The following is a 26,947-nucleotide window of genomic DNA, read 5'->3' as shown; positions in this document are numbered from 1 at the left end:
TTACAACGGTAACAATACCCCCTTTTACTTTTATAAATCGACTCAAATTTTAAAATCCCTTTTATTGTCTTTTTTGTTGATCAAACACCTCCTTTTGTCTTTTCTTGATCAAACCCCAAAAAAATTTATCTTTTTTTTTTGATCTAAACCCCCAAAAATGTCTCTTTTCCCCGAAACATCTCTACCACAAACCCCAATATTTTTTTCTCGGTGAATACCCCTTCGAAGACACCCACGCCCCCCAAAAAAACCCGGGTGGGCGTTTTTAACACCCCGCACCATTAACTGGGACCTTGAGAGATCCAGCCAAAAAAAACCCAAAAAAGAAAACAGACCCTAGACGAAGGCATCCCCTTGGAGATCACCTGCAAAATCGCTTTGGTGAGCGATCGCGGGGTGGCGTCGCATCTGTTGGGGGAAAAGACTTGCCAAAAAAACTTGGGCGGGGACCACAGCGACACCAGTGCGATTGTGTGAAAATGCGATCGCTATGGTATCGCTCCGGTGACGGGGTCCCGAGGCGGGGATGCAGCCCCTGGGAGGGGGCAACAGCGACTCGAGTTGATGGGGCCACCATGTGCGAATCGCACAGGTCCCGGGGGGTTTTTTTCCCAAAAAGTTTTTCTCTTTTTGGACACCCTTAAATAGGTTTTCTGGGGCCCGGGACTCATTAATTCTTTGACTAAATCTTTGGGTTTTCCCTTGGGAGAATCCAAAAGTTTTTGATTAAACACCCCCGGGGATTTCTTGCTTTTGGTATCTCCTCCCCCAACTTTTTTGGTAAACCCTAACAAACCCCGGTTCAAGATTAAGAATCAAGGGGGAAATCTTTAAAAACCTCTCTAATTCAAGTGTTAAAAAAAAAGGGGGGGGGCCCCCCGGGGGGCCCCTTTTTTTCCCCCTTTTCCCTTTTTTTTTAAATTAAAACCCCAGGGTTAAAAACCCAAATAAAAATGGTTTTTTTTTAAAAAATTTTTTTTTTTTTTTTTAAATTTTTTTTTTTAAACCCCAAAAAAAAAAAAAAATTTTTTTTCCCCCTTTTTTTTTATTAAAAATTTTTTTTTTCCCCCCTTTTTTCAAATCAATTATTTTATATAATTATGAACCGGGGTTTTATTTAAAAAAAATTTTAAAAAAAAAAAATTTAAAAATTTTTTAAATTTTTTTTAAAAAAATTTTTTAATTTTTAAAAAAACCCTTTTAAAAAAATTTTTTTTTTTTTTGGGGGGGTTTTGGGGGGGGTTTTTAAAATTCCCCAAATAAGGGGGGTTTTTCAATTTTAAAATTTTTTTCCCTTTTTTTTTTTAATTTTAAAAAACCCGGGTTTTTGGGGGCCCCGGAAATTTTTTTTTAAATTTCCCCCCAAAAAATTTTTTAAACTTTTTTTTTTTCCCCTTTTCCCCTTTTTTTTGTTTTAAAATTTTTTCCCCCCTTTTTTCCCCAAAAAAATTTTTTTTTAAAATTTTTTTTTAAAAAAAACTAACCCCTTTTTTCCCCCCCCTTTTTTTCCCCGGGTTTTTTTTGGGGAAGGGCCCCCAAAAAAGGGGGCCCCCTTTCCCCGGGCCCCCTTTTTTTGGGGGGGGGGGGTTTTTTTTTTTTTGGGGGGGGGCCCGGGTTTTTTGGGGTTTTTTTTTTTTTAAAAAGGGGGGGGTTTTCGTACCCCCTTTTTTTTTTTTTTTTTTAAAAAATTTTTTTTTTTAAAAAAATTTTTTTTTAAAATTTTTTTAAAAATTTTTTTTTTGGCCCTTTTTCCCCAAGGGGGGAACCCAAAAAGGGGAAAAAAGGGGGGTTGGGGGGTTTTTTTCCCTTCCCTTTTGGGGTTTCCCCCCAAGGGTTTTTTTAAAAAAAATTTTTTTTTTTTTTTCCCGGGGAAAAATTTTTTTTGGGGTTTTTTAAAAAAAAAAAATTTGGGTTTTTACCCCCCCAAAACCCCCCAAAAAAAAATTTTGGGGGCAACCCGGGGGTTTTTTTTTTCCCAAAAAATTTAAAAAAAAAGGGGGAAAAAGGGGGGGGAAAAAAGGGGGGGAAAAAAAAAAAAAACCCCCCCCCAAAAAAAAAAAGGGGGAAATTTTTTAAATTAAAAAAAAAAAAAAATTTTTTTTTTTTTTAAAACAATTTTTAAAAAAAAATTTTTTGAAAAAGGGGTTGAAAAAGGAAAAAAACCCTTTTTAAAAAATTTTTTTTTTTGGGAAAAAAAAAAAAGGGGGGTTTTTTCAAAGGGAAAAAAAAAAATCCGGGAAAATTTAAACCCCCCCAAAAAACGGGGGTTTTTTTAAAAAAATTTCCCAAGGGGGAAAAAAACCCCAAAAAAAAAACCCCCCCTTTCCCAAAAAAATTTTTTTGGTTTTGTTTTAAAAAAATTTTAAAAAGGGGAAAAAAGCCCAAAACCAAACCCCCAAAATTTCCCAAAAAACCCAAAATTTCCCCCAAAAAATTTTTTTTAAAAAGGGAAAAGGGGGGGGGGTTTAAACCCCCAAAAAAAAAAAAAGGGTTTTGCTTAAAAAAAAGGGGGGGGGGCCTTTTTTGGGGGGCCCGGCCCCCCGGGGCCCCCCAAAAAACCCCCCCCCGGGGGGTTTTTTTGGGGGTTTTTTTTCCCCCTTTTTTTTCCCCCCCTTTTGGGGGGGCCCCCCCCCCCGGCCCCCGGTTAAAAAAGGGGGGGCCCGGCCTTTTTTCCCCCCCCCCCAAAAAAAAAACCCCCCCTTTTTTTTTTCCCCGAACCTTTCCCCTTTGGAAGGGGGGCCCCTTTTTTTTTCCCCGGGGGGAAAAAAAACCCCCCCCTTTTTTAAAAAAAAAAAAAACCCCCCCCCCCCCCTTTTTTTTTTTTTTCCCCCCCCCCCTTTTTTTCCCCCTTTTTTGAAACCAAAATTTTAAAAAATTTTTTTTGGGGGGGGGGAAAAAAAAAGTCCCCTTTTTTTTTCCCCCCCCCTTTTTTTTTAACCCCATAAAAAAATTTTTTTTTTTTAAAAGGGGGGGGCCTTTTTCCCCTTTTTCCCCCCGATTTAAAAATTAAATTTTTTTTCCCCCGGGCCCTTTTTAAAAAACCCCTTTTTTTTTCCCCCCCCCCCGGGGGGGGGGGGGGTTTTTTGGGCCCCGGGGCCCCCGAAACCCCCTTTTTTTTCCAAAAAAATTTTTTTTAAAAATTTTTCCCCCCCCAAACCCCCCCAAAAAAATTTATTTTTAATTTTTTCCCCCCCAAAAAAAAAAACCCCCCAAAAGGGCCCCCCCCCGGGGAAAAAAAAAAAACCCCCTTTTTTTTTTTCCCCTTTTTTTTCCCCTTTTTTCCCCCCCCAAAAAAAAAAAATTTTTTCCCGGGAACCTTTTTTTAAAAAAAACCCCCCCCAAAAAAAATTTTTAAATTTTTTTTTCCCCCCCCTTTTTTTTTTAAAAAAACCCCTTTTTTTTCCCCCCCCCGGGGGAAAACCCCCCCGACCCAAAAAAATTTTTCCCCCCTTTTTTTTAAAAAAAATTTTTTTTTTAAAAAAAAAAATTTCCCTTTTTTTTTGGTTTCCCACCCTTTTTAAACCCTTTTAAAAAAATTTTTTTCCCCAAATTTGGGAAAAAAAAAATTTTTTTTTCCCCCCCCAAAATTTTTTCCAAGGGGGGGAAAAAAAAAGGGGGGGGGGGGGTTTTTGGGGGGGGGGGGAAAAATTGGAACCCTTAAAACCCCCCAAAGGGGGGCCAATTTCCCTTTTTTTTTTTTTTTCCAAATTTTTTTTAAAATTTTTTAAGGAAAAAAAAAGGGTTTAAAAACCCCCCCAAAAAAAAAAAACCCCCCCCTTTACCCAAAACCTTTTTTTTCGGAAAGGCGTTTTCCCCCTTTTTTAAAAAAAAATTTTTTTTTTTAAAAAAAAAAAAAAAAAAACCCCCCCAAAAAAAAAGGGGGGGAAAGGGTTTTTAAAAAAAGGGGGAAAAAAAGGGGGAAAAAAAAAATTTTTTAAAACCCCCAAAAAAAAAAAAAAAAAAAAAGGAATAAAAAAAACCCCGGAAAAATTAAAAAAAAATTTGGGGGGGAAAGGGTTTTTGGGTTTTAAATTTCCCCCAAAAAAAAAGAAAAAAAGGAAGGGAAAAGGGGTTTTTTTTTAAATTTGGGGGTTTAAAACCCCTTTTTTTTTTTTTTAAACCCCCGGAAAAAAATTTTTTAAAAAAAAGGGGGCCCCCCAAAAAAAAGGGGTTTTTGGGGGCCAAGTTTCTCGGGGGGAAAAAAATTTTTTTTTGAAGGGGGAAAAAAACCCCTTTTTAAAAATTTTTTAAAAAAAAAAAAAACCCCCCAAAAAAAAAAATTTTAAAAAAATTAAAGTTTCAAAACCCAAAAGGCCCCGGGGAAAAAAAGGTTTTGGGTTTCCCCCCCCCGGGGGGAAAAAAAATTGGTTTTTTTTTTTAAAAAAAAATTTTTTTTTAAGGCCAAAAAAACCCCCCCTTTTTTTCCCCCGGAAAAAAAAAAATTTTGGGGAAAAAAGGGGTTTTGGGGGGCCCCCCCCCCCAAAAAAAAAATTTTTTTCCCCTTAAAAATTTTTAAAAAATTTTTGGGGCCTTTTTAAAAAAAAAAAAGGGGGCCCAAACCCCTTTTTTTCATGTTTACGACGATCAAGGAGTATTGGAGCTTGGGGGAGAGGTGGAAGTTTGAAAGTTCCAAGCTAGAAAGAGAAATAAAGAAGAGAAAGGGACGGATGAGAGAGAGGGGTGTTTGTGTATTTTATTGTAGTTCAACTCGACTTGCCGTATAACTTAAAATTTTCAATCCTTTTAAAATTATGAAAAGTACCCCATTCCCATTTTTCTAAACCCTAATACCGAAAAATAATTGAAAAAGAAAATGAGTGGCCACATTCCCAATTAAAACTTAGAAGTGGCCTTTTTGACAAATCTTCTCATGAGAGTGATGTCAAAAGTAACACTTTCTTCTGAAGGTAGTTTGTTCTAAAAAAAACTTTCATACATATATTAGAGTTCGATGATGTTTGGACCATAGACTTTAAATATACTCACAATCAACATGAAAATTACATGATTGGATCAACAAAATTCAGGATTGTTTGACAAGATTGCAGGCTGAAGTAAGACAATGCTATAAAGAGGCTGATTCTGTAGTAGATGTGACACGAACATTGGCGTTGAATATGATTATACTTGGCTGAAATTAAGTTATTGTTTCATTCGGGGTCTGTAAAGACTATCAGGATTAATTTGATAGGACTAGTGACCGAAATAAATTTTGTCCAAAGTTAATTTTTCATCTGAATATTAAAGATAAAATCAAAATATGCACGTGCATAACACCTGACTTGTTATGTAGATATTCTAGTCTAATACACTCAAAATACTATATTGCATAATGTAGTGAACAACCAATAATCACAAGTCAATTTCAAATACAAATTTATTTGGCGGTCATTCTCACAAAAGCTGATAAAGGTTTATAATTTATGGCTGCTAAAACCCCTTAGTTTTAATGGCAATTTTTTGCGGCAATTGTTGTGGCTACTAAATTCAATCCATAACGGCTAACCGTGCTCTTTTAGTGTCCATTTTTATAGCCAGTAAATTCAACTACGAGTTAAAAATCTCTTAGGCTAATAGTGTGTATAACTTGAACTATAACAAAATTTTAAGATTACCAATAGAGCAGCCGTTCCAGCTTCTTCAGGTTTATATAAATCCATCATCTTACAATATGATTAATTTGTTTTTTCGAATAACCTAGGCAATTCTTTTCATTTTATTTTTCTTGAAGCATATAGAAATTATAGTTAGATAGAAATGTGGAGTCATCTAATTGTAGTCACGGTAAAGATGTTAATATGTAGGGATGCCATTTCTTATATCATAGTCACATAAACATGCACTTTTCCTACATTATAACAACTCTAGACTTAAGTCTTACTATACATCAAATAGTTACTATTGAAGGAAAAAAGTAACCATATTAACCAAACTATTTAAGTCAAAGTTTAAATGAACCTCACAGGAACCAGCTTAGCTTGCAAAAATGACTTCATTCCATACATTAAAGCTAATGCCTCTGTTTCCATGTCACTCATAGCCAAAGGTCGATTTCTACATTTTCACTTCAAACAATATCCCTTCCCCTAGACACACCTAAGCACTATCCTAGTTCAACTTCACTAAATCAATACATAGAAGACACCATATAATATCTTCAGAATAATTTTCTGTGGTTGATGACTTTCCGATATAAGCTATGTTCATCCATGTCTGTCCTTTCTAATTAATTCGAGGAAATGCTAGATAAAGAAAGTCACAAACCCTCAACAAGATCTCACCATTAAAAGCTAATTTGCACCTAGTTTAACCACTAAAGACATTACATCTTGGAAAGATCTCTTATTCATCATGAAAATATAGACTCGTTTAAGGTCACTCTCATCCACCAGGAAAAATAGGAAACTTCATAAGAAGGTACAATATAAAGAAACTGTCTACATGTGACAAGGGCGGAGCTAGCTCATTGATCGCGGGTTCGGCTAAATCCAGTAGCTTTGGTCCACACTCTGTATTTTTTAAAAATTTCTTGAATATGTACCAATTAATAATTTAGAACCCAACAATTTTAAACAACTAGAATCCCGGACCCATAAACTCCAAATTCTGGCTTCGCCTCTGTGCATGTTTATTGCTCCAATCAGTTTCCTATCTTCTCATTTTCTCCAATTTTGACAACCAAAATTTTCCAATTCACTCAGTCTCTAATTTGTGCTACATATTTTACTACTTCGTAATTTAAACAATGGCTTTGCGTGCTTCTTAAGTTTTATTAAGTATCCGGCTTTAAATTTGGAGAGTTCAGATAGTTGGGAAACGTAGAGAGTTGATTGTAAATTAAGCAAAAAGAATAAATAATGGATACAATAACTATATAATTAGCCCATCAACACACCATTTCATAGCACCGATGGCCAAAAAGAAAACACACTCCTCAACTAATTAGAATTATTGACCTTACTGCTCATTCAAAAGAGCTAAATAAATTAGAACTTAATAGCCTCACTAGCTTAGAGGTACTTCTATACTGTTCTTCAAGATTTAATATGTAACGTCCCGTAAATCCGAATTAGGTATGAATGTATGAATCTAGTATAAAGGTGATATTTTAGCTATACGAATCTATTTGGGATGAACTCGGGTGATAAATAGTCGTTTTGAAGTCAAACCAAAAAGTGAAGTTCTTAAGGCCTTCTAAATTCGTCTAAGTCTAGGACAGTACCCGTACTTATGGCCTGTTTTCGGGTATTTCGTTAGAATGTGAAAACCTCCTTCTTGAAAGTTGTATCCCTTTGAAATACCTTTCCCGACGGTATATTGTAAAGGGAACATTTTACAAAAAGTTATAGCCATTTCTTGAAGGATTATAGAGCGATCCGTTCAATCGGTCATGTTACATCACGGCCCATATAATTTTATACGGACCGTATAACTCGTCCGTACTTCATCAAACTTCAAATCGACGTTCTGTTTTCAGCCATAATAAAATATGGTCATATTATACGGACCGTATAATATGTTCATATAATTTCCGCCTCACTTTTGTATAAATTCAAGCTTCAGTTCCTTTATTTCATTATTCACAATTCCAAGCCCTAGTAACAATCCAAAACATCAAGGTAAGTCAATCCAAACCCTTCCAACTCAATTTTAACATATACTATAATAATCTAAGCAAGAAATCATTGTTCCTAAATTAGGGTTTTCATGAAAACCCATCTCAAGGTTCAAGAATTCAAGATTTTAAAAATCTTCTTCAAAGTTAAAATCTTTAATTCAAGTTTGGAGCACTACCAGGTATGTAGAGTTACTATATATGGGTGGAACATCATTGTTCTTCCCCACGCCTCATAATCTATAAATTATGATTCTCTACTAAAACTAGGGTTTCTACACCATGTTCATGACAACCCTAGATCCATGTCCATGAATAGATTATGTATGAATTGCTATTATTCTATCATTATGTTCTTAATAACTCCATATAATTATTGAGAATCAGTCCGTAATCCATGAAAACCCATATCTTGTATTCCATGGGTTCTTGTATGCATGTTTTTAACTAAGAATGATTATTTCATGAATATCCTACATGTCTACAAGTTTTCATGCAACTATATTATATAATTACTTTCATGTCATGATACAAGATACATACATGCTAAATACAAGCTATTTCATGAAACCATGTTTACAAGTTATTTCGTGAAATCATGATTACAAGTCAAGTACAAATTAATTCACGAAAATCATGGGCTTCTTAGCCAATAATATCATGTTCATATTTTTGGGAGTTGCACGAATTACCGAGAAGGCTCAGATAGCCTGAAACTACGTAGCCACCGTAGGACAAGGATCGCTCCGCCCAGTTAGGACGATTTCTTAATTTTACACTGAATGGATCCATCGTGCACGTTACCACCTTATACCACGCAAGGTAAGGGGGCTCCGCCGGTCCGACGAGGTTTCGTACCCACGTACCCACGTGGTGATATCACATGATCGGCTTATGAAATGCTCTCCATACTTATCATGTTTTACTTATGTTATATATAGGTACCCATGCTCATGCTCATGCTTATGTTCATGTCCGTGTTTTCAGCTTCACTTATCATGTTATTCCATGTCCCATGTTATTTTCTTTCGCTTGCTTTACATACCAAGACATTCAATGTGCCGACGTCCCTTTTATTGCCCGGAGCTCGCATTTCACGATGCGTGTATACTAATTTACAAGACGACGCATCTGCTCGGTAGACGCATTCGTACTCGCCCATCGCGAGCCTCATCTCATTCGGGTTTAGTCAACTCTTTATTTTATGATTAGCGATGCTCTAAGGCATGCTAGTGGGCCTTGTCCCAAGTATGTTTTCTTTTCATGTACGTACTTATGTTAGAGGTTTCATACTAGACAAGTCGGTTATGTCATGTCACACTTTCGGAGTCGTATAGCCATTTTGTCTCATTCATGTTATTTCCGCACTCATGTTTAAACAAGTATTTTGATTAAATATTATGACTTATTGCATTTTATAAAGGCTCATCATGCATTCACATTAAATTCCGCTCATGTTATGCCTCATGATGATTCGGCCAGCCTTACGTGATTCGGCTCGGTCACATCTAAAGAAGGCACCGAGTGCCGTGTTTCGCCCAGGCCATGGTTTGGGGCGTGACATAATATGTGACACGAGTCTAATCTAACTCATTATCAAAGAAATTGTAACTTTTGAACGCACAAATATAATGTCTCAAATAGAAATCTCATCTTTCAACAATTTTAAAAACTTGTAAAACACCATACCTATTAAATTATTATAATCCAAGTGACAAGATCTCTGCATGACATTTTATCAAATAGTAATAAATAGGCATCTTAATTTGTCCACTAGAATCAAACATCGAAAGTAATACTATAAAAATGAATCAAAAGCACCTATACTAGAAATAAATGAACCAGAATAAAAAAACGACTCCTATTGTCACACTCATGAGCTCAATCAAACCTCCTGATACCATTGATAGCCCCTTATCCCAGGTTATATTCATAACAAAAATGGAAGACAAAAGATAATCAACAAAAATGAAATCTAAATAAGAATTTGAATACCAAACGACAAATAAAAGTGCAGAAACTTTCGAAGTACTAGAGAGGTAACTCGGGTACATTTTCCTGGCAAATATACGTTTGGCGCTAACATTTTGGTTTTGAGACTACATACCGGCAATTACCTAATTGCCATTAATTAATTGTCGCTAGAAGCTATTTTTCTAGTAGGGACTCTCGAAGTTACTAGCTTTTTCAGAAGTTGACAACTCAAAAAAAAATAAAAAATTGTCAGATTCGATTAATAAGAAACATCTTTAATGCATTCGTAAATGAATTAAGTTTTGTCTAGAGTTATCTTTTCACCTGAAAATTAAAGATAAAAATAAAAGATGCACGTGAATGGCACGTGACCCCCATTGTGTAAAATATTCAAGTTCGATTCACCCGATAAAGCTAATATTTGGAGGGACTTTATGCAAATGTATAGCTCAAACAAATAATTTCATTTTCACATAGCCCAATAATATTTACACCTGGAACAACTAAGTTTCTAAAATGTTGTGTTGTCTCTATATGAAGGAGGACATTGCATTGTACGTATATACAACTACGTATAGATGTGAGAAAGGATCTCTTGCAGATTGTAACAGGACAACTCCGCATTGACATTTCAATTCCCTAAATTATGAGATCTTTTTGTTAATTTATTATAATTCTTAAAATCTTACGACAAGATAATATGATAGAGAAGGATTGCACGTATATAAGGAAAAACACACAATGTACAAGGAAAAACACGTAACGTACATCCACATCATGCAAAATATTAATTTTAGTCTAGGAAATTTAAGTTATGAATATCACTGAGAATGACATAAGATAGAATATAAGTTTATAATCTAGTCAAACAAGGTAAAAGCTTAAATTGTATCTGTGACCCGATGATGGTAGAGCGCCGGTGCTCACTGCACATTGTGCCATGGGAGTGATGCTAGAATTTCTTCTTTTTCCCGAAAGGGAAATAGAGGAGGAGATTAAACCCTCATCAATAAAATGAAAGTTCAGGTAGCCAACCAACTGAGCTACTAGATCCCTACAAGTGAAGCTAGAACTATCACTTTCTTCAAAAGGTATTTTGTCCTAAAAAAACTCATACGTGTTGGAATTCAATGGAGTTTGGATCATAGACCATAGACTCTAAACTTACTTACAATCAACATGAAAATTACATGGCTGGATGACCTGGATCAACAAAATTCAGAATGGTTTGACAAGATTGCAGGCCGAAGTAACACACTGCTACAGAGAGACTAATTCTATAGGAGATGTATTAACTAATGTGACACGAACATTGATATTGAATATGACGATCCTTGGCTGAAATTAAGTTATTGTTTCAATCGGGATTGTAAAGACTATCAGGACTCAAATTTAATAGGATTAGGGACTGAAAATGATTGGCGTCCAAAGTATAACTTTCCATCTGAATATTAAAGATAAAATCAAGATGCACGTGCACAACACATGACTCCCATTGTGTAGATTATTCTAGTCCAATACGCTACAAAAATACTAATTTAATGTAGTGAATAATTAGTAAGCACAAGTCAATTTCAAATACAAATTTATTTTAAATTAGTTGATAACGAAGCTATTAAACTTCTGATGGAGCTTAATCAGACATTTCTTCAGGTTATTGGCTTTCTCAGAAGTTGACAACTTAAAAAAATTGTCAGACACAATAAATATGAAAAACTATTAATGCATCCGTAAATAAATTAAGTTTTGTTCCGAATTATCTTTCCATCTGAAAACTAAAGATAAAAACAAAAGATGCACGTGAATAGCACGTGATCTCCATTGTGTAAAATATTAAGTTCGATTCACTCGTAAAAACAAAGTAATATTTTAGGGGACTTTATGCAAATTATAGCTCAAACAAACAATTTATATTTAGCATAGCCCAATAAATATTTATACATGAAACAACCAAATTTCTAAAAGGTTGTGTTTCCTCTATACAAAGGGAGGACATTTCATTGTGTGTGTGTGTATTTGAGAAAGTAACTCTTGCAGATTGCAACAGGACAACCGCATTAGCATTTTCAATTCCTTGAATCATTTTCTCAATTTTTGCTACAAAATTTCAATCTTGGATATCACCAGCCTTTATAGTACTGCTACCAACTCTAATATATCGACAAGAGAATGATTAAGAAGGATAAGTAAACAGTATCACAAGTCCTTGTTTAATACTGGGATCAGATGCTTCAAGATCAAGCTATTTGGAAAGTTAGATGATCTCCGAAGGTTGATTATTGTTCCCGATGGAGGGGGTTGGTATTCATTTTGTTATTTTCTAATTAATTATAAATATACTTTCTAACATGTTTTAAATACAATGCAGGTTTTATTCTTCTATTCAGTCCACGAAATTTGTGGTTCAATCGATGTGTTCATTTTATCATGGACCATGGAGGTACTGGACAGATGTTCCATGACATATTACCAAGTTGATTTGCTAATTAAAACTCATAAATTTTGGTCATTGACTCAGGCTGAACTTATCGAAATGGTCTTCTATTTAATATAACATGTCCGCGACCCGAGGAAAATGATATTTAGCTTATTTGAATTGGTCATCAGCTTAGGTAAACTAATCATTTTACTGATTCGTTGGATATTTTGGTGTTAACACCTTTACTTTGACATAATAAAATTGAGGATATTTTAATAACAATAAAGCAAAAAAAGAAAAAAAATCAAAGATGACTTATCCAATTTTTCCTCTTTATTTGTTTTAAAGATATGAAATATCTTTTCTTGATCCAAGCATCTCAATACTCACCATCATTTCTTTTCCCAATCATCTAGTCATAGATTTGGTAAAATAATCTATTAATAAAAAAAAGACTATTTATAAGATCACATAGTACTTGTATAATAGTCTGGGACCTCAGTTACATTTGCTGAGAGAATGACGAAAATGGTCTATGGTCCCTTATGTTTTAGGTATTTTCAAAATAATTTCTTAAGTATGCACTGACAAATTTGTCTTTTAAGTTTTCAAAAAATTAACAACTTTTAGTCTGCATTATAATATGTTCGTTAAATTAGAAAAAGAAATAGTGAAAAAAATAGATTTAACCATAAACAATAAGAAAGTCCATCAAGTATGCAACTCAAACACTATAATTATATTAACGCGGAAAAAGGGCCTAAAATACCCTTGAACGATTAAATTTGGTGCAAAAATATCTTTCATCTATCGTGCAAAAATATCTTTCATCTATCTTTGGGGCCTAAAATATCACTCGATTTAACGAGGCCTAAAATACATAGCGTTAACCTTTGGGGCCTAAAATACCCTTATTTTTAACAGACCCATTTCAAAACCCAATTAACAATTTCATTTATTACATGGCAGCTTCTCATTGGTTAATAAAATAATTAACTTAAACTAATTAATCCCCCATTTAACCTTATCCAACTAATAAGTCCTACCCGCCTAATTAAATTCCTTTTATCCATATCAAAAGAAATCCTTGAACTCATTCAACTAATAAGCCCGACCCTCGAACGATGCCGACATTTGGGTGGTGATTCAACCAATACATGAAACATTGAAAGAAACAGTGTATTTCTGTTTCATGATCTGTTTCTTTCGGTGTTTCATGGTCGGAATTTCAGCTGAAAATGACGTATTTAATTTCTTTAAACAAGAAATCTCCTGTAGTCAAATTCTGGTAAGTCTTCAAGTGTTTCAATGTAAAGGTTTATCAATTTAACTGATCCTTTTTATGTTGAGTTATCTATTGGTGAATCATGAATGTATGAAGCAACATACATATAGCAATGCAAAAAAGAAAATAGAAAAAACATTACTTTTACAGGGTGGTGTTTGACTAATTCTACTTTAAAAGTTTGAACTAAAATAAAATAGAAATAGTGTGTTTCTGTTTCATGGTCTATTTCTTTCAGTGTTTCATGTATTGGTTGAATCACCACCTAAATTTCGGCACCGTTCAAGGATCGGGCTTATTAGTTGAATGGGTTCAAGGATTTCTTTTGATGTGGATAAAAGGGGATTTAATGGGGCGGGTAGGGCTGATTAGTTGGATCGATAGGGGATTAATTAGTTTAAGTTAATTATGTTATTAACCAATGAGAAGCTGTCACGTAATAAATAAAATTGTTAATTGGGTTTTGAAATGGGTCTGTTAAAAATAATGGTATTTTAGTCCCCAAAGATTAACGCCAGAGGTATTTTAGGCCCCAAAAGTTAACGTCAGGGATATTTTAGGCCCCAAAGGTGGATGGAGGGTATTTTTGTACCAAATCTAATAGTGCAAGAAATAGTATAGATTACACTTCAAAAAGTTGCACCAGACTTTAGAAATAATAAAGAAAATATCAGAAACTATAAAAATTGTATCTCTAAATATGAGTTTTCATTAATATCTTTTTTATTAAAAAAATAATTTTTGTTAAATTTACAAGACAAAGTTCGGTTATATTGACGGCGACTAAAAAGTAACTTTTGACAAAAAAAAATCACCTTTTATGGAATTTTGGAGTTAGAGTTGTGTTTGGCCATAGTTTTTGAAATTGTAGTTTTTGGTGAAATATAGTTGTAAAAAAGTAAAAAAGTTTGAAAAATAAGTTTTTTGAGTTTTTGATATTCCGGAATACAACTTCAAGTTGTATTCGGAATTCTTATGGCCAAATACCGAAAAGTAAAAAAAGTGAAAAAAAAATTCCAAAATAAAGTGAATAATTCTTATGGCCAAACGCCTACTTAAAAAATCAGAACTGATTGGTGTAACTTTTATGAACCTACCTTCAAACATAAGAGACCATTTCTGTCATTTTCTCTGAACTATTTATAAGATCCCATAGTATACTTGTGTAACAAATATGCATAATACATAAATAAATCCTCAAATTTAACTTTAGTTGATAAGTATGCCTTTCAATTTTGGGTGTGCATAAGTAGGTACCTCAACTTGATTCCACTTTATCAGTTGAACACTCCAACTTACAAAATAATGATGTAGACACCTTCAAAATTTATGTGCTATATCACTGTCATGTCAGCATTTTTGTTTATGTGTTCAACTTTATATAAATTGAGGTGCATATTTGTGCACATTCAAAATTAAAGGGCATACTTGTCGGCCAAGTTTAAGGGGCTGTTTATGTAGGGAAAAGGGTCAAAAATACCCCTCAACTTTGAAAAAAAGGCTAAAAATATCCTCCGTTATAAATTTGGGTCAAAAATAGCCATCCCGTCATTAAAGTTTTCAAATATACCTCTGTCTTAACGGAAATTTTCCAAAATAATCTGATTTTATTTTTAAACCAGCTCTATTTAAACCCGACCTAACTAAATAAAAATTTATATGAGTTATCCGCTCCTGTGCCTAGTCGCTCCAGATGTAGAATTCGGGAATAAGTTAATTGCATATGAGTTTTTATGTAGTTGGGTATGAAATCAGGTTATTTTAGAGATTTGAGAATTTCCATTAAAATAGAAATATATTTAAAAAATTTAATGATGGAAAAAATATTTTTGATTCAAATTTATAACGGAGAATATTTTTTAGCTACATGGACCCTTTCCCCGTTTATGTATTATGGCCTAATAAATACCTCAGGGACATTTGCTCAATGCTCAAGAAAAACTGAAAAAGAGCAACACTGCCCAGCGCCAAGATTCAGTGTATTTTGGGTCCTTCCATCATCAGAGACTAGAGAGTGGAGAGGGAAACGGGAAATCCATGGAAGCCCCTAAAACTCAGAATAGAAAGAGGCCACTTGATATCTCCAAATTGCAAAACTCACCTTACTACAAGATGAGACTCATTGTTAAAGATCTAAGACCCCATGTTATTGAGGTAACTTTTTCTCTAATACAAATGTTATAAAGTTACTTGCTTTGGACTCTTCTTCTTATTATTTCTTGTGGGTGTCCTTCAATTTGTGGGTTTTTTTTTAAATTCTATATGAAGTGACTTGCTTTTGGCTGTTCTTGTTAATATTTCTTGTGGGTGTCATTCAATATGTGGGTTTTGTAAAGAACTCTATGTGAATTAACTTGCTTTGGACTGTTCTTGTTAATATTTCTTGTGGGTGTCCTTCAATTTGTGGTTTTTCCAATTGAAATTGTCCCAGAATTGAATTAAGTATTTATTGAGGTACTCTGGTAAATTTTCTCTAAAAGAATGTTATAAAGTGACTTGCTTTGGACTGTTTTTGTTATTATTTCTTGTAGGTGTCCTTCAATTTGTGGGGTTTATAAAAGTTTCTATATATACTAACTTGCTTTGGGCTGTTCTTGTTATTATTGCTTGTGGGTATCCTTCAATTTGTGGGGTTTCCAATTAAACTTGTCAAAGAATTGAATTTAGTATTTGCTGTGATTCCATTGTTGATACTTCCTTTTCTTAAAAGAATGTCACATTTCCTATTCAATGCTGGAGTAGTATCTTCTATTCTCCAGTTTAAGAGGTAAAGATTTGACATTTATGGTAATATGAAAATCTGTGAATAAACTTGACTTTGTTTGGACTGATTCTTGTTACTATTGCTTGTGGATGTCCTTCAATTTGTGGGTTTTCCAATTAAACTTAGTATTTTTTCCTTGCTGTGATTCCATTCTTGATATTTTCTTTTCCGAAAAAAAATAAAAATGTCACATTTCCTATTCAATCTTGGAGTGCTATTTTCTTTTCTCTAGTTTTAAGAGGTATTCTAGCTTCTGTGGTGCATCTCTCAATAATTTGTCTTGGTTTGGACTGCTTTTGTTACTAAGCTTGTGGGTGTCGTTTAATTCTGGTCCTGCTGATTAGATTCCTCCGGATATATAATTTAGTATTTTTACTGTGGTTCCTTTTTCTTTGATGAACGTGGTGTCCAGCCAGCTTGTGTTGTGGTTCCTTTTTTAAGGTCCACATTTCCTGTTTAATGTTGGAGTACAATTTTCTCCATTTTGAAGGGGTATTCTGGCTTCTATACAACAACAACAACCCAGTGAAATCCCACAACGTGGGGTCTAGGAAGTGTGTACGCAGACCTTCTCCTACCAATGTAGGGTCGGGAAGTGTGTCCGAAAGACCTTACTCCTACCAATGAAAGCATAAACAGAGGTCAGATAGGCCAAGAAATTCAAAGAGATATGGAAATGAAAATAACGAAAGCGACTAAGCCATGATGAAGTAGAAATCAAAGCACAAGAAAATAACGAAAGCGACTAAGCCATGATGAAGCAGTTTGCAAAGGGACAGTAGCTATCACAGATAAAATAAGATAATCAAAGTACAGGAAATAACAGATAGTAGCAGAAATCAAAGCACAAGAAATTATAGCGCGATAAGGGTAAAAATTTGGCATTTATCATACTGGGGCTTTTGGGTTTTCTAAACATTTGAACTGCAAATTATCCATGTATTCACTAGATGTTGGAAGAAATTATTATAGCAGCGTTAATAGTTTTTGTTCATGGAATGTGTTTTATTAGTACTCCTATTAGTTGTGTTATACGAGTGGGAAAATTGGGGTTCGGGAATGGGTTTCTTGGGTGATGAAGTAGGTCGAGAAGATCTTAGAATTCTGTATGTAGTTTAAGCAGGTTAGGTATCTCAGTAAGTATCATCACATTTTTTGCTAACCTGACTAATAGTTAAGAAGCCACATGATGTCTCTGCAAATAGAACTTCCTTGTCAAGATAAGTCCAGAACTTAATTGTTTTGTCATTTTCTCTGCCTGTGTCAGCCATGACCGACTGTCAAATTTTCTATAAAACGAACTTGGTTGCTTTATTTATAACCTGGTATGTTGCTTACTTTTCCAAGATCAAACCATTCAGCGGTAATTGAAAACTTAAGGTTATGTTGTAGAAAGATGCTTTTCAATTTTCTACAGGACAAAATACAAGGGACAGAGATACCCTTTAGACGATTTACGTGGCCAAGGCGCACGTCGCTGATGCCTTACATTTTTTTGACGCCAACATTGGCATTTCAGCTGGGCTTTACTGCCAGCAATTAAAAAAGCAAATGTGTAGCCATGTGCATGAACTCTACCCAGGACTAATTCTACCTCATAGTCAATACACGTGACAAATGAAGGTCCATCCAAGATCAATATGATTAGGAATGGACAAGAAACCCCAAAAAGAGAAGGGAAGAAATCAAAGTATCAATCTTTATCCTCTATGTTTAATTTTCTGCCTTGCTGTCAATCCTTCTGTTCCTTTCTTTATGCCAGTCCAGATAAAACAGAATTGTGCCAATTGAGCTTGGACCTAAAGATATTGAAGCCACCAGCATTCTAGGAGTTTCCTAGTACTGGCATGATCGATTGCATGGCAATGACATTAGGAGTGCCAGAAATTTGAAAAGGGAATTAATTGGCATAAAAGAAGCTTTTACCCATCTATATCATCCACAGTCAAGATAGTACCCTTGGCCACTATTTCCACAAAGAAAGTTACCTTTGTTTGATGCCTAGAAGTTCAAAGTCAGGTGAATTCTGTTTTTTTTAAGTAACAAGGGATACAGGTCATGGTACTCAATTCAACAATTATATTGGCTGCCGTGCTCTATGTTGGAAAAAAACTATGTTCAGTGTTTGATGGGTGCCTGTGAGTCGATTAGCTTCAGACTATTGAACGTTAGATTTGGAAAATGATCAAGTGATGGTGTCACACCCAAAATGCTCATCCTCCATGGGTGGGCACAGCTTCTAAAGAAAAAAAGGGTCAGATTTTAGGAGTTTCACTCATGAGCTCAATATTGCAGCCAGGAGAAGTCAGTACAATGTATTTTGCACAAAGCTATTCAGTTCATTGTAATAAAAACACGGTGGCAAAGTTGCTTAGCAAATTATATATTAAACTTCGGAAACATCAGTTGGTAGCTTTTAGGAGAAAAGTAATATTAAATGATATTAAACAGAGGTGTGGGATACAATGTGCGTGTATATGTTCAATTTTGAATGAAGTGGCTTCTAAAGCAATGCTTATCCTGAAGTGATTAATCTATGACTAATTTTCCAAGCCAAGCTGTAGGTGGCATTTGTGCCCAGTACATAATGTAATCAATTCTCAGTGTTGATTTTTTATCTGATATATCAATCTAGTTAGTTTTGATTAGAGGTGGAACTAAAGTTACGGCTACTGATTCAGCAGAAGCCAGTAGCTTTGACCAAAACCCTGTATCTGTGTTAAGAAATCCACTGAATTTGTATATAAATTATTAATCCAGAACCCAGTAAGCTGCCTTTTCTAGAATTCAAGAACCCATAAACTCAAAATTCTATATCCGCCTCTGTTGGTATATCTTCATTAGGTTCCTTGAGTATCAGACTGAATTTAGTCTTTCTCCAGTTCTTTTCAAACATGCATAAACTGTTGCTGGTGTCTATTAATTGGCACTAGTGTGGTTAGAACCTGATATTGTGCTTGAACATATTTCAATGTAAGATAAGTGTTTGTTCTTCCATTAAGCTGCTTGGATGTGCCGTCACAGGGAAAAGTGCTCTCCCCATTCATTAGATCTGAATGTGTTAAAAGAACTGAGGATCACCTTTTGTCTTGAGCTGACAACTGTAATTGGTTTCCAATTGCTAATTTGATGCAAGATTTTTAATCAGAATTAGGGGAATCTTATGTTTAAAAATGAATATGATGTCAAGACCAATTTGTTGTTTATTTTCTCATATATTATTTTGGCTAACTTGCTGAAGTTCTCAAGATTCATTTAAAAAAAATGAGACCTCACGCAATGTAAATGATAAGCAAAACATCTGGGGGTCTGATCCATTAGCACCAAATGACACTGGGAAGAACGTTGTACGGGGCCAATCCATGGCCAAATCTCACTGTTCTCTTTGCCCTCACGAATGTTAATTCCTTATATAATTGGATGCTATCGGGTCTTACCTTTTATTTGTCATCTTGAAGGTTCTCCGGACTCCTGACTTCCGCAATTGCAAGGCTGCTACTGAAATTCGTCAACGTAAGTTCCCTATCAACTTTATTCTTTTCGATTTTTCCATTTGAAAGTTGTCAAGCAATACATCGCCATGCCACTCCCGATAAAATACTTCACCAAGCTACTAGCAATCTAACCCACAGTAGTCATGAGATTATGTGCATGCTAGTACATTCTCTTGTTTCCTGTTTTGCTGATGCCAGTGTATTGCATCACATGAAAGTTCTGAAATCAGTAAGAAATGCATGGCTGTTTGCTGCATTCTCTTCTAGGTTACAATCTTGTGGTAAAAACAAAGTAGTTTTAGGAGAATCTGGTTGGTTGCACAGCTAAGAATTGCGAGGTAGTTTGGTGGCTAAACATCTACCTGTCAAGCCATTTCTTCCTCTGGAGCTTATATGCCTTGTACATTAATTTATGCAGCAGCTGCTTCCAGCTATTCATTTAGGAAATGCTTGGATTTTTTATATTTGCAAGATAAACTGATCGGATAATCTAAATAAGCACTTGTATTCAGTGTGATTCACTTACGCTGTCACTTTGATGTATCATAATTGAACAATGCTTAAATTTCATTAGCATGATCTGCACAAGAGACATACTTGTACTACTTTACCTGGTCAGTCTCTCTCACTCAGACGAGTTATTTTTTAGCTGCTATAGCAATCCAACTGCATATGGATATGTTAGTTTGTTGTTATTGCCTATTGGAACCATGCATTTGTCCAGAGGCGGATCCATGTTTTAAATTTAATGGGTTCAACTTTTAAGGTTCTCCGGATTGAACTCATTGCACTGTAAAAAATTATGAGTTCACATCAAATATTTGTTGTGGGTCTAGTAGTTTTTTACATTTATATTAATACTCCGTATCGAAAGTTATGGGTTCGCATGAACCCCTAGCCAATAAGCTACATCCGCTCATTTGTCGCCTCTTTTAATTTTTTGTTGTCAAACTATGGTCAAGATATTCAACATGATAATCAGCATGTTATATCAAACATGGATCCTAAAGTGCATGTAAATGCTGGCAATGCAGAGTTGAATCTCCTGATGGATCTTTACAAGGAGGTGATGGAAGAAGCAATAAACCCAGAGGCGGCTAAGGATGGACCCGGAACTCAGGATGCGTCCATGGATATCAAGGACGGAGAAAAGCCTAGTGAGCAACAGAAAGACATGAAACCTTCTCCAGAAAATGGGGCATCTGCAAAACCAGATGGAGATTCATCTCCGAAACAAGAAGTTGGAGATGACGACGGGGTCCAAGTGACGGGGACATATGTCGTTGGAGGATCAGCATTTGGCTGGAACTTTATAACATACACCAGCGGGAAGGCCGTCTATTATGGACGAACCAAAGAGTCGTTCCGAGCTGCAAATGTTAAATCTGAATGAAGTTCTCAAAGTTCACTTTTACTCTCTAATTTTGAGATTAGAATGGTTTAATGTGTACTATAAAGATTCAAATATTTTGTTAGTCCTACAGCCTCTCTTCCCTCCTCCCCCACTTTCTACCTTCTTGTATGTACCGAAAGTATAACGGCTGGATTGCCTAAAGCTCTTAAAGTTTCAACCAGGATCCACCAATATGCCTGCTCATTTCTCACAACTCGTGTGGGATAGCATGTGTAGAAACTTGCATCTTGCGCGATAGCAATCTCTTTTAGGTGGATGCTCTTACAAATACCCTATTGAAACTGGCGGCGAAGCTTGAATTCTCACTAAGAGATTCAACATCTACTATATATACATAAAATAGTTTTAGATCTTATATATATATATATATATATATATGGAAACCAACCATGAACTCCAACAGTTTCGCTTATGGTTGGTTTTAGCTAAGGTTAGGGTAAGGAGATTTGGATGAACTAGACAGTTTCGCTTATGGTTGGTTGTAGCTAAGGCTCGAGGCATAGGGGTGCAATGGGGTTTCAATTGAACTTGCTTAGTTGAAAAAATTATTCTATGTAAACAGGGTAAACATGAATTTTTGCATGTATGTAAGTTTTTGAGTCCCCTTAGCATTAGAATTTGTTCCTTGAATTCCTGGCTTTGCCACCGGCAGTATCCATTGAGTAAGCATGACTGGTCTTACGCACATTCCAGGACTTGAATCCCAGCAATTGATGTAATGTAATCATTTGCAGTAATTAAGTAAAATCTAAATCAATTCGTACCAATCCTCTAGTTAGGGATGATTAAATAATCCTTCAAAATTAATTTGCTCTATTCGGGCGCATTATAGTACAATACTCGATAAATCTCCTAAATACTCGATAAATCTCCTGTCTTTCTGTTCTTCAAGATGTAAACCTCCTCAATTATATGAAAATTTGACATACAGAAAACCCTCCATACTGTCAGCAACAATTAAGGGTGTGTTGGTTGGTCAAAGTATTTGGAACACATTTTCTCTTAAAAAAAAAAAGGTTTCTCAAAAATGAGGAAAGATAATTTCTTTGGTTCAAGTGGGGAAAACAATTTCATAAGTGGCATTTCACATTTGATTGCCTCCTCCCCGCACCTCAACTCGCTCCACCCCCACCCAACCACACCACCCTACACTCCTACCCTCTCCCCACCTCTTAATGTTTGTCTAGATTATGTATAAATGACAATATAACAAAATATAAATAAGAAAATCACTTATTTTTCAAGAAAACATTTTCTATGAAAAACAGTTTCCTTGGTGTCAAACACATCCTAATTCTTTTTAAGAACTAGAAAAGTTAGGACTGTATTATTTATGTTCAACAGATAAAGTACAACCATTACTATTTTATGAGGGTCATAGCTCTAGTAACACCTACATAGCAATTAGATTGAGCTACAATGCAACATGAGAAAGCACAGGGTCTTGAAGTTGAAGGTCTTGTAAAGATTCAATAATCTGCTTCTCTGTTTTGTCATTAGATATCCCTTGGCAACATGCAACATTATTAGAAATCACAGAGTCTTGATTATCAAGTTGAAGGCCTTGTAGAGATTGAATAATCTGCCTCTCATCATCAGGATTATAACCTTTTCTATTACTTTGTTCCTTCTTCTTGATCATGCAAATTATGACATCTTCTCTCTTAACTTTGTTTGGGGGCAGATATTTATCTATGAGATAATATTCTCTCATAAGCCACTCACTCTTTCTCCATGATGATTGCTCTCTATGGAAGTACCTGCAAAACAAAACATGGAGATTCTTACAAGATAAATGGAAGCATAGGAATAAATTCTAAAATCCAGCAATTGTCAAAAATTTTATTGAAGAAGAACAAAACGAATTTCTTTGGCGAGCAAACGTAACAACAACAACAATAACATACCCAGTGTACTCCCATAAGTGGTGTCTGGGGAGGCTAATCTTCATGATCACTTTTCTAACCGTCATCTAATCCTAATACACCACTTTATTTAAACTAAGTACATCTTTTATTTATTCATGGACAATTCTAATTAGATGGAACGGCTGGAAATTTAGGATCCACGAGCTATGAGAAAAAAAATACACCTTAGGCCCAATTCAACTCCAAAAGTTGGATCATGAGGTGAAGATTAATAGCCTGTTTGGCTAAGCTTTTAAAATTAGCTTATTTTAAAAAGTATTTTTCAAAAAAAGTACTTTTCAAAAAAGCACTTTTGTCGAAAAGCAGTTTGTGTTTGGCCAATCAATTAAAACAGCACTTTTTAGCAGCAATTAGTGTTTGACCAAACTTTTAAAAATTGCTTACCGTTTATATTTTTCTCAAAAGATTTTGAAAAAAGTGCTTTTGGCAAAAGCTATTTTTTTTTTCTTCTTAAAACGTCATTCTCCAAAAGCACTTATTTTCTCCCAAAAGCTTGGCCAAACACCTCACTTTTTTTCAAATAAGCACTTATTGAAAAAATAAGTACTTTTGGGGAAAAAATAAGCTTGGCCAAACAGGCTATAAGTAAGAACATATAAGGACTCCAAATTTATTTTCCATAGCTGGTCAAATCCTATATTTGTATTAAAGAATTCATTCAAGATGTATAAATTAACTCAGAAATCATTAAGCAAAAAGGAGTGTAGCTCAAAACTTGTAAACTAAAATTCTGGCTCGGCATTTGCTCATAAAGGGTGTTAATCAACCGTTAGGGGTCATTTGGTAGGGTGTATTAGGTAGAATAATGCTGATACTAAATTTTAGTAAGTATAATCTTTGGTTGCAAATTTAAGTCGGGTGAAACTAATACCAGTATTACTTATACACCCTATTCAGTACTATTCTTATACCTAGTAAACTATGACATTAACAATACCAGTACCAGAGGCGGATCCAGAATTTGGAGGTTCCGGGTGCCACTCTGATATAAATGTAGACGTATTGTAATTTACATGGTCCAAATAAAGTAAGCATTTGATCGGTTTGATCAACTTTGAATTGCGGTTCGAGTTATTTGTTTGAGTTAGACAAATATTATTCCAAATATTATATAGAAAACATCATGCTCAGATAGGTACATCAACTCAAGCTTACAAGTTATCCCATTTTATGTGGCTCAGTTTAGATTTCGAGAATCAAATCTTTTAGTTTTGACCATGAACTCGGACATTAAATCTTTTAAGTTTTTAAAAATAAAATTTACATATTTGAAAACTACATAAAAAGTACTATAGTCAATTAATTTATAATTCAAAATATTCAAAAGATACATGAAAAAATTGCAGTCAAAGTAAGCCTCGATTGAATCTCGAAATCCAAAAAGGTGCCACATAAATTGAGATGAAGGGAGCACAACATAAAGAAAATTTCTTTTTTAAATCAGCGTGAACCAAGACTCAACATAGCCTTTTCTTTTGCATTTTGTTAAACCATTTAAATAAAATAAATTAATATGTAAATTAAAGATAAGAACAACAACGAAAGAGAAGTTGGGCAGTAGGGAAAAATTTTACTTAAATTTTGACGAAGAGAGAGGAGAAGATTTTAGGTGATTTATTATGTTTAAAATGAAAAGGAATAAAAATGGTACGAGTTGAGAGAAGATAAATAAAAAGCCTTGTTCATTTGTTAATTAGTATATCACATTTCCTGTCAGGAAGAAAAAGAAAGACATCAGCAGGATTCGAACTGGCATCCCTTGGGGCGGAAAAAGTGGCACCTAACCACTGGCACCATGGGCTACATTTTACTCCAAGTGGCATGATTATTATTTATACCTTTACAGGCGCCCGGGTGGCGTGGCACTCCCACGCCACTACATAGATCCATCCCTGACTAGTACTATTTCTATTCTAATACAATTTAGAGATTATGCAATACATATAATTTAATACAACAAACCAAACCGTCCGTAAAAAATAATACTAGCATAGTTAATCCCAACACTACTAATTCACCCTATTCTTATACACCCTACCAAGCGACACCGGACTAAGGTTTGCACAAATAGAAAATTCAATGCATCTTACAGAAGGATATTTCGGCTACGAAAAAAGAAAATTCATAAGTCAGGTGAGAATTCCCAATAATGGATAACTCAAACCTTGGTTATTATAGATTCGCTTCCGCAGAAGAAAAAACCCTAACCATAATTTACATTGTACTCCCTCTGTTTCAATTTGTTTGTCTTACTTTCCTTTTTAGTATATTTAAAAAATAATGTCTTTTTCCTAATTTGACAACTCTTTAATCTCAACATCCCACATGATATGTTTATAATCACACGATTAAAGAACATTTTGGTACATTAAAACATATCTTTAGTTAAGACCACATGATTCAAAAGTTTCTTTACTTTCTTAAATTTCGTGTCCAACCCAATTAAGACAAACAAATTGAAACGGAGGGAGCAGGGGCAGAGCTACCCCTGCCTGAGGAGTGTCAAGCCAAATTCCTTTGCTGAAAAATTACATTGTATAGGTAGGCGAAATTTTGATTTTATAGATATCTATACCAGTGTTGACACGCCTGGACACAAGTTGGAGGCTCGACACAACAGTTAAGGGGTTGCAAAAAGTCCTAAGATTGCGGGTTCGAAACCATAGGACTTTTTGCAACCCCTTAACCGCTGTGCTGAGCCTTCCTAGGGGAGGGGTAAAAAGAAAACGTTACACGAAAAAGGGTAACCATAGGTTGGAATTAAAAACTCCAACAGTACGTACCTCAAAGTTTTGACGTAACCCATAAGTTTCCTCTGATCATCAAATATTTCCTTGAATTTGGCTACATATTTCCACATCCCTTGGTTAGCTCTAAGTGAAAATGACAAATAATGTATCCAACTTGCCCTTTTCCTCTTTGGTGAGGTGACTAAGTAACGTGTGTTCTTTGTCCCTTCTGTAGCTTCAAATATTTGCCATGGACACATCGCTCTAACTCCGTAAAGATCATCATAATCCACAACTTTATGTTTGCATGGAAAACGCTTGCCTATTACGTACCTCACCAAATAGTTCATTATTTCCTTGTCTGTTGGATTTGAATAATAATAACCTTTCTCCATTCGTGCTTTTTTAGAGAAGAAACGAGAGATGATCGAGCAGTAAAGACGACAAACACAAAATTTGCAGTGTAAATCTGAATCAGGGATATGAGAAATTGAAATTAGGGTTTTGGGACAGAGGGTGTAATACTTCCGTTATTAATTAGGATTTTTATTGTATTAATAGTGTGACGCTTCTTTTTATTTTACAAGTTAGTGGGTAAAGTTTGTGGACCAAAAAATATAGAAGTTTTTGCACGGATTATCCTTCAAATGCACTGGTATTTAATTTTTGTCCCTGCTGCTCATTTAATAAAAATATCCAAACATGCTTCGCTCTACATAAGTTCTGTAACATATTTTATCTTTAAAAATTGAACTTCTGCCTCGCTAGGCAAAAATTTTGTAGGAATTAAGTTATGCGGCATAAGTTGTGTAGTATTTTTCAGCTCATGTCCAGTGTTGAAAGTTTTACCGTGTCTGACATAATTTGTGGGATGTCATGATACATATGCCGTTTTCTGGATTATGTTTTGTGTTGAAAGTTTTCCGTGTTCGGCATAATTTGTGAATTTAAATTTATGCCGCATAAAAAATGCTGAAAGACAAAAATTAAAGACCAGTCCAAAATAGGAGCATTTGTGTGAATGACCCTCTTTTTATCTTATAAGTTATTAGTCTCAAAGTTTATGGACTCAAAAATATAAGATTTTGGTATATTAACTTATGAGACAAGAAAAAACCTCACAAAGTAAAGTTTTTCCTAGAAGGGTTATTATCAGCGGCAGTTTGGGAGAATACGGCAACTCTATAAAGCTTTCGGCTCCTAGAATTTTGATACTTTTAAGTTTTATAGGATAGGATTTTTTCAATATTTTGTTTCTAGTTTTCATTAGGAGTATTTTCTTTAAAAAAATATATATTATATTTTGACTTGATTGGTGGAGTTAT

At 34.8% G+C, this 26,947-nt stretch overlaps 2 protein-coding genes across 2 annotated transcripts in view; one reads left to right on the top strand and one right to left on the bottom strand.

The window, feature by feature from the left end:
- LOC132066400 (uncharacterized) overlaps positions 1-21,122 on the top strand; it is a 23,365-nt gene extending 2,243 nt beyond the window's left edge. Inside the window, exons 2-4 of the mRNA XM_059459719.1 lie at positions 15,208-15,447; positions 19,516-19,570; positions 20,586-21,122. Coding sequence (XP_059315702.1) covers positions 15,208-15,447; positions 19,516-19,570; positions 20,586-20,944 — 654 coding nt within the window. The 3' untranslated portion in view covers positions 20,945-21,122. The remainder of the gene's footprint in view (positions 1-15,207; positions 15,448-19,515; positions 19,571-20,585) is intronic.
- Positions 21,123-22,248: 1,126 nt separating this feature from the next.
- On the bottom strand, positions 22,249-26,151 carry LOC132066990 (NAC domain-containing protein 20-like). The gene is made up of 2 exons (XM_059460165.1): positions 25,677-26,151; positions 22,249-22,725 (listed from the first exon to the last, which is right to left on the bottom strand). Exons 1-2 carry the CDS (start codon positions 26,015-26,017, stop codon positions 22,380-22,382), a joined length of 687 nt encoding a protein of 228 aa, XP_059316148.1. The 5' UTR covers positions 26,018-26,151; the 3' UTR covers positions 22,249-22,379.
- Positions 26,152-26,947: the final 796 nt, after the last annotated feature.

Source organism: Lycium ferocissimum, chromosome 8 (genome assembly GCF_029784015.1).
Source record: "Lycium ferocissimum isolate CSIRO_LF1 chromosome 8, AGI_CSIRO_Lferr_CH_V1, whole genome shotgun sequence".
Classification (NCBI taxonomy): domain Eukaryota; kingdom Viridiplantae; phylum Streptophyta; class Magnoliopsida; order Solanales; family Solanaceae; genus Lycium; species Lycium ferocissimum.
This window is presented reverse-complemented; position numbering and strand designations above follow the sequence as displayed.